The sequence below is a fragment of the Helianthus annuus genome, chromosome 10 (assembly GCF_002127325.2).
Source record: "Helianthus annuus cultivar XRQ/B chromosome 10, HanXRQr2.0-SUNRISE, whole genome shotgun sequence".
Taxonomy (NCBI): domain Eukaryota; kingdom Viridiplantae; phylum Streptophyta; class Magnoliopsida; order Asterales; family Asteraceae; genus Helianthus; species Helianthus annuus.
The window spans coordinates 125,902,185-125,910,105 of NC_035442.2; the positions used below are offsets into that span (position 1 = coordinate 125,902,185).

At 39.2% G+C, this 7,921-nt stretch overlaps 2 protein-coding genes across 2 annotated transcripts; both read left to right on the forward strand.

The window, feature by feature from the left end:
- Positions 1 to 480: 480 nt before the first annotated feature.
- Positions 481 to 3,573, forward strand: LOC110881309. Its single transcript, XM_022129607.1, has 2 exons — positions 481 to 2,140; positions 3,347 to 3,573. The coding sequence occupies exons 1-2, from the start codon at positions 481 to 483 to the stop codon at positions 3,571 to 3,573; spliced, it is 1,887 nt and encodes a 628-aa protein (XP_021985299.1).
- Positions 3,574 to 4,453: 880 nt separating this feature from the next.
- LOC110881310 lies at positions 4,454 to 4,858 on the forward strand. The gene has a single exon (XM_022129608.1). The coding sequence runs from the start codon at positions 4,454 to 4,456 to the stop codon at positions 4,856 to 4,858; it is 405 nt and encodes a 134-aa protein (XP_021985300.1).
- The last annotated feature ends 3,063 nt before the right edge of the window (positions 4,859 to 7,921 follow it).

Genomic DNA, 7,921 nt, shown 5'->3' on the forward strand with positions numbered 1-7,921 from the left:
TTATCTTGAATCACATGCTTGCTATGAGGAATTGTTCAAACTTATCTTTTGCTATGTACGTATCAAACTTGTATACTCGCCTTTGCTTTTGCATTGAACTTTATTTTAAACATGTTACAGGTTGAGGACGATGATGCTATGAAATGAAGTAGCGTTGATGCCTAGATACACATATAGACGTTTAGGTTTAATCGTTGTATCAATGTTGATTATGTTGTATTGTATTTCCTTTGAACTTGATGTTATTTGATTTCTTTGTAATGCTGACAAAAGAATTATGAAATGAAATCGGTTTATTAAATATTGTCACAAATAGCGTTATGATGACTCTAGCAATCTTCACACTTCGTCTCATCCCGATGTTTCCGCCATTGGTTGGGGTGTGACACTAGAAATAATCAGAATAACAGAAGGAGAGAGGAAGATTCTTATAGGACTCGAACTCCCTCTCATAGTGTCAGGTCCCGGTCTAGTACAAGCATGCGTCTGAATACTGAGGATATCCACAATATAGCTGTGGAAGTGGCTAAGGTAATGAAGAATGCACAAACCGGTAATGTTAACCAATCTGGAGAACAACATGAAGAAAGCTCAGCAACCTCCACGCCAGTACAAAGGGAAGGAATGGGCGAAAGGAAAAACACTATTGCAACCACGCCACTAGAAGGAAAAGGTGAATATTCCAAAGCAAAGGAATGTACTTATAAGCACTTCATGTCCTGTAAACCTCAATCCTTTGACGAAAGAAAGGGAGCACTAGAAGCTCAAGACTGGCTCAATAGAATGGAGTCAGTCTTAGACATATGTGAGTATGATGACCGCAACAAAGTACGGTTCGCCGTACATATGTTTGAACCTGAAGCCCTTCACTGGTGGAACATTGTGGTCCGAACAGAGGGAAAAGAAAAGGTTAAGGAGATGAAGTGGGAGGAGTTTATTCATAAGTTTCTTGCTAAGTATTGTCCTCCTAGTGAGACCGAGCAACTGGAAGTAGAATTCTTTCAGTTAAAAATGGGAAATAAAACCTATCGAGAATATGTTTCTCGTTTCAACGACATATCTCGACTGGTTTCTTATTTAGCATTGACCGAGGAACAACTGATCAATAGGTTTATTTGGGGTCTACCCTCTGAAATGAGGGTGTTTATCAAATCCAAATCCCCCAAGACTTTTGCAGAAACTGTTGAGGCTGGCGCCGTCATGGCTGCCGAGATGATTATGCGGCAGGCTGAATCTCCCGCACCAAAAAGAAAGTGGGAAGAAAGAAAGGGGGACACCCGGAATAACAACTTTAAAAGGCCTAAAACATTTCCTCAATGTCAAATTTGCAAACGTTTTCATACGGGGGAATGTCGTTTTCCTTGTCCAAATTGTAAAAAGACGGGTCATGCTCTTCAAGAATGCAAGGAAAAGAAGAAGTGTTTCAAATGTGGAGACCCTAACCACATGAGATCTGAATGTACCGAACTTAAAAGAAATGATAGGACACAACCAAATCAGCCAAAAGGGCGGGCATTTGTACTCACCACAGAAGAAGCCAAGACCAATACAGACGTTATCACGGGTACGTATCTCATAAATGATGTATATGCGCGTGTGTTATTTGATACCGGTGCAAATAGAAGTCTAGTGTCGACTACCTTTAGACCTTACTTGAACCAGGCGTCCCAAACCCTAGATCATGCCTTTACAGTAGAAAAGGCTGATGGAAGTCAAAGAGAGATAGTTGACATAATTAAGAATTGTAAAATAAGCTTAAACAACCATGTTATCCCTATAAACCTAATGCCTATGGAACTTGGAGAATTCGACATAGTCATAGGAATGGACTGGTTGACACCATATCATGCGGAAGTTATATGTGACAAAAGGATCGTCCGACTCCGATTACCCAACGGTAAACAACTAACTGTATCGGGAGACCGCACTGACAAGACTAAGAACCTCATCACGATAGCACAAGCACATAAATGCCTAAGGAAAGGGTATGTTGCCTTTTTAGCATATGTCGTAAACACTACAGAAAAACAGAAGGTCGAGGACGTGCCAGTAGTACGAGAATACCCCGAAGTGTTTCCCGATGAGCTCCCGGGACTACCATCGGATAGACAGGTTGAGTTTCGCATTGACCTAGTTCCAGGTACATCACCGATTGCTAAGTCGCCGTACAGACTAGCCCCGACAGAAATGCAAGAACTCAAGAAGCAACTACAAGAGTTGCTTGACAAGGGGTTTATCCAACCTAGTTCGTCACCATGGGGAGCACCCATCTTGTATGTCAAGAAGAAAGATGGGACGATGCGCATGTGCATCGATTATAGAGACTTGAATAAAGCCACTATAAAGAATAAATACCCTTTGCCCAGGATCGACGACTTGTTTGATCAATTACAAGGGGCAAGCTATTTCTCTAAAATAGACTTGAGGTCTGGATACCACCAAGTGAAAGTTGCACCAGAAGACATACCTAAGACTGCCTTCAGGACTAGGTATGGTCATTATGAATTTTTGGTAATGCCATTTGGATTGACAAACGCACCTGCAGTGTTCATGGACCTCATGAACAGGGTTTGTAAACCTTACCTCGATAAGTTTGTGATCGTTTTCATTGATGATATCCTTATCTACTCTAAGAACGAGGTAGAACATGAACAACACCTGAGAGCAGTCCTTGAATTGCTCAAGAAAGAGAAACTCTATGCAAAGTTCTCTAAGTGTGAATTTTGGATACGTGAGGTGCAATTCCTAGGCCACGTGATAAATGAATGTGGAATACAAGTTGACCCTGCAAAGATCGAGGCCATCAAGAAATGGGAAGTACCGAAGAATCCCACTGAAATCAGAAGATTTCTGGGGTTAGCAGGATACTATAGAAGGTTTATTCAAGACTTCTCAAAGATTGCAACACCATTAACCACACTAACCCAGAAAGCCTCTAAGTTTAATTGGGGACCTAAACAAGAAGAAGCCTTTAACACGTTAAAGCATAAGTTATGTAGCGCCCCAATACTGTCACTTCCTGAGGGAATAAAAGATTTTGCCGTCTACTGTGATGCATCTCACTATGGTATGGGATGTGTACTCATGCAAAGAGGCACAGTGATTGCCTACGCCTCTAGACAGTTGAAGATTCATGAACGGAACTACACAACCCATGATTTAGAACTTGGTGCCATAGTGTTCGCATTGAAAATTTGGAGGCACTATCTTTACGATACAAAGTGCACTATCTATAGTGACCATAAAAGTTTAAAACACATATTTGAGCAGAAGGAGCTCAATATGCATCAGAGACGATGGATGGAGTTATTAAGTGATTACGACTGTGAGATCCAATACCATCCAGGTAAGGCAAACATAGTAGCAGATGCTCTAAGTAGAAAAGAGAAACCTCAACCAATAAGAATTCGTGCAACCAGAATAGAAGTTAAAACTAGTCTCTTAGATCAAGTTAAGAATATACAACAAGAAGCCTTAAAAGAGAATCATATTGTAAAAGAAAGAATGATTGGGAGACTGAAGCTACTGACAATGGGAAATGATAATATCCTTAGGTTCAACATGGGTTCCTAATTTTGGAGGACTGTAGGATACAATCTTAGAGGAAGCTCATAAGTCTAAGTATTCCATTCACCCTGGCAGTGACAAGATGTATAAGGATTTAAGGAGAGATTATTGGTGGCCAGGAATGAAGCGATCTGTTGCCCATTATGTGGAAAAATGCCTTACATGCCTTAAGGTGAAGGCAGAACATCAAAAACCCTCTGGATACTTGCAACAACCAGAGATCCCAGAATGGAAATGGGAGAAAATCACCATGGATTTTATCACGAAGCTCCCAAGGTCAAGTCATGGTTATGATACTATTTGGGTAATAGTGGACAGGCTGACCAAGACTGCACACTTCGTGCCAATTTGTGAGGACTATAAGATGAATAAGCTAGCTCAAATTTACATCAAAGAAATAGTCTCACAACATGGGGTGCCTGTATCGATCATATCAGACAGAGATAGTCGTTTCACATCTAAATTCTGGCAAAGTTTCCAACAAGAGTTGGGAACCAAGCTTAATCTAAGCACTGCATATCATCCTCAGATGGATGGGAAGAGTGAACGGACTATTCAGACATTAGAAGATATGCTTCGGGCTTGTGTAATTGATTTTGGTGGAAGTTGGGACACTCATCTACCACTCATCGAATTCGCCTACAATAATAGCTATCACGCCAGCATCAAAGCTGCACCTTATGAAGCTTTATACGGAAGAAGGTGCTGAACTCCTATCTGTTGGACGGAAGTAGGGGAAAGTCAACTATCAGGACCAGAAATCATTGTGGAGACCACAGAAAAGATCCAACAAATCAAAGAAAGGATGAAAAGTGCTCAAGATCGACAAAAGAGTTATGCAGATCAAAGGCGTAAACCACTAGAGTTCCAACTAGGGGATAAAGTAATGCTTAAGGTATCACCTTTGAAAGGAGTGATTCGGTTTGGAAAGAAGGGAAAGTTGAAACCCCGATACATTGGTCCGTTTGAAGTAACAAGCAAAGTAGGACCAGTGGCTTATCGGCTAAAACTTCCTGAACAGCTGGCAGGAATACATAATACTTTCCATGTATCAAATTTAAGGAAGTGCCTAGTGGACGAAGCCCAACAAATACCCCTGGAAGACGTACAGGTTAACGAAAAACTCAACTTCATTGAAGAACCACTACAAATCGAAGATAGAAAGGTTAAAAAGTTACGCAAGAAGGAAATCCCGTTAGTCAAAGTCAAGTGGAACGCACGTCATGGACCCAACTTTACATGGGAACTAGAAAACATAATGAAAGATAAGTACCCTCATCTTTTTAAGTAATGACAAATTTCGAGGACGAAATTTTTGTAAGGAGGGAAGGATGTAATACCCCGAATCTTAATGTGCTGGTTATAAACGTGTGAAATATGTAATTTATATTTCATATATTGTTAAACGAGTAAGATAATTGTGTGAAAGGTGAAATATCTTGACAAACCTTGGCTAATATAGGAGACCGTTAATATTAATAATTAAATATATTATTTTATTTACCTTACTCCGTTTTTAATGAAACTTAGGTTAAAACGTAGATAAAAATATGCTCGTTCTAATGACATATTCGTCGTTTTATAAAACGTCATATTTTAAAAGTTATACAAGAAAAACGAGTTAAGCAGCTGAATTAATATATATAAGCAAGCAAGCTAGCAGGTCAAGCAGGTAGGTAGGCACGTCAATTAAATCCCACATCGAAAAGGATTTGAGGTGCCTGCTTGCTTGCTTTAAATAAGAGTCTCAGTAGTTTGTTTAGGTACCAGTTTTTTTAACGGGAATGCTCTAGTATAGAGAATCCTGAGTATACGATACCCCGTTGGGTGTTGTTAATAGTCGTTTTTGGAGCGCGAGTAGGAGCAGGAGTAGGGAAACTCTACATCAACGTGCCGTAGATAGTTTTGAGGTATACTCTCGTTTAAGTTTATGTTTAGTTATTTATTATTTATTTTTAGTAGTTAATATTAGTTTTATTATTAGTAATAATATATTAGTAGTAGTAGTGTTAGTATTATTTTTAGGTACTAGGGTTACTGTCAGGGGCGGGTATTGGGTAGCCTAGCCTTAGTTAGACATGGACTGATCACCCATGCTTAAACAAGGTAGGGTTAACCAATATCCAACCATTATAATGACTAGTTAGGTGTACCATTACCTAACCTAGGATTATGTAATTGTGTCAGGACCTTGAGACATAACCCAGTATTTCTAGCGGCTGTTAAGCAATTGCTAATCAGGTGAGTCATCATACTTGTCTTTTAAACTGTGATAGTATACTCGTCCATAACTGGTAATAATGAGAATGCTGCAGTATGCATGTGTCAGTAGGGGTATATGGGATCCTATTATGCTTAATGAGGTGTGTCACTCTGGGAAGGGTAATAAGGTGTTGTACCCACAGGCACTTCGTGCTTATAAGGTCCAGCGACACACACTCATACCTATGTGACGGCCGTAGGGGGACACAGCTGGAGGACCAGTATGTCTCTTGTACGGTGGTTTGTGACAAGTCAAATGTGACCTATAAGGTTCAATGAGGCCCAACCTGACTATAATGTGGTCACATGCCCATATTGTGTATGCATATAATGTAAACTGGGGTCTGTCTTTATAAAAATTGTATAGTATGAGCTCACCAGTATATATCTGACGTCGTTTTGAGTATACTTATCTCAGGTGAGTCACGAGGAAAGCTATAGGAACTACTTGACAGTTGTGGAGTTTTAGAAGATCAAGGAGTTCTTAGTTGCCAAAAGTTTGTAAATAAATAAAGTGTTTTACTCAGACTATTATAAGTTTTAATGAAAGTTTAATTTGTTTCCGCTGTAAGTGTATCAATTGTGCACAATCACCCGGGTTACGGGGTGAGGGTGTTACAGTAGGATGAATTACGAGTTATGTAGGATAAATTTCAGTATGCCTAGGATAAATTTCAAAAAACATGTAGGATAAATTTTGATGTGTCTAGGCAAAAATTTTAGTGTGTAGGATGATACTCTTTATGACTAATTAATTAGTCAAAAATAATAATAAATGAGATGAGAGAAAAACTATTTAATGTTTTACAATTGTACCCTTTATTCTTTTTCTTCTCAATTTAATTTTCTTCTCAAATGAACCTCCCCCTATTACTATATACGTGAGATTAATATAAAAAAGGTAATAGATTTAGATTACAATACCTAAAAGGTGTGTGTTTGAGTTCAAATACAATAGGTACGTTACCTATATATACAAGAGCTCATAATGGTTTTGGGTTGCACCACATAAAAATAACAATTAACCAATACCACACACTCCACCGTCCGCCTCCTCCTTGTGCTAGCCCAACCCCGGCGCCCAAAGAATCATCGCCTCTATTGGATCTCCCCGCCACCTCACTGGAGCACCCCGTCGGCCACCACCACTCGACCCGCTGGACAGCTACAAGGGCCGACCGACAGCCCCGATGTCGTAGCAGTAGCAACACCTACTTAGGCCACCGCCCACCAGTTTGATGACCTGGTATGCCTTGTTTGACCTCGCTGACTAGCAGTTTGACCAGGTTTGACCATGAAGTGTTCTCAGGTATCGCGTTCTGGTATTCGGGTCTCAAGATTCGTGTCAAGTTGTTGATTCGGGATCGTGGTTCGTTCACATACTTCAACTAGCATGAAGATTCGTTTAATCAAAGTGTAAAGCTTAGGTTTTTCGTCAAAAGATTAGTTTTTCAAAAAACATCCTATAGTTGCGTTTGTTTTAGCAGATGCAATTAGATCATAGATCACTGAAACGAGTAATATGAGATATTAACTGTTAATAAATGAATTTATATTTTTTAATTAAAACTGTACACTGGAGAATCCAAACAGTAGTATCAGAGCCGCTTTTGCATTCGTTTTAACAATACTATTTAAATAGATCTATGTTATATTTGGCAAAACTTTTGTTTGACAAAAGATCGAGCCTTTATCGTTTTATGGTTGTTTGACAAAAGATCGAGCACTAGACCATCTGAGTTGTTTATTGAAACAATTTCGTTGTTTCATTGTTTATCATCAATGTTTGTATTTTATGGGTTATTTGTAACCCCGATGTAATACATAGGTTTTATTTATTTTATGTAATGTGTTTATTGTAAAATTGTAAAACTGAAGAAAACAAATATTGAAGACCGTAGAGGGTGCAATCGGATTAGAGATGGATATCTCAGGCTAAGTGGGACCATGCAAGAAAAGAGTTGTTTTGCTCATCCCTTTCGACACATTCGGTTATGGTTCAATGGCTCAAACGAAACCGAAAAAAATATATTATTGCTCGGTTTATTGTTTCAATTATTATATGCATGGTTGGTATATTCTTTAGGAAATA

What these genes read in the sequence shown, in the direction of transcription:
- LOC110881309 (XM_022129607.1), top strand. Translation starts at nt 481, where the DNA reads ATGCGTCTGAATACTGAGGATATCCACAATATAGCTGTGGAAGTGGCT. An exon ending in TCGCATTGACCTAGTTCCAG is followed by an intron (nt 2,141 to 3,346) that starts GTACATCACCGA and finishes AATACCATCCAG; the next exon opens with GTAAGGCAAACATAGTAGCA.
- LOC110881310 (XM_022129608.1), top strand. Translation starts at nt 4,454, where the DNA reads ATGCTTAAGGTATCACCTTTGAAAGGAGTGATTCGGTTTGGAAAGAAG.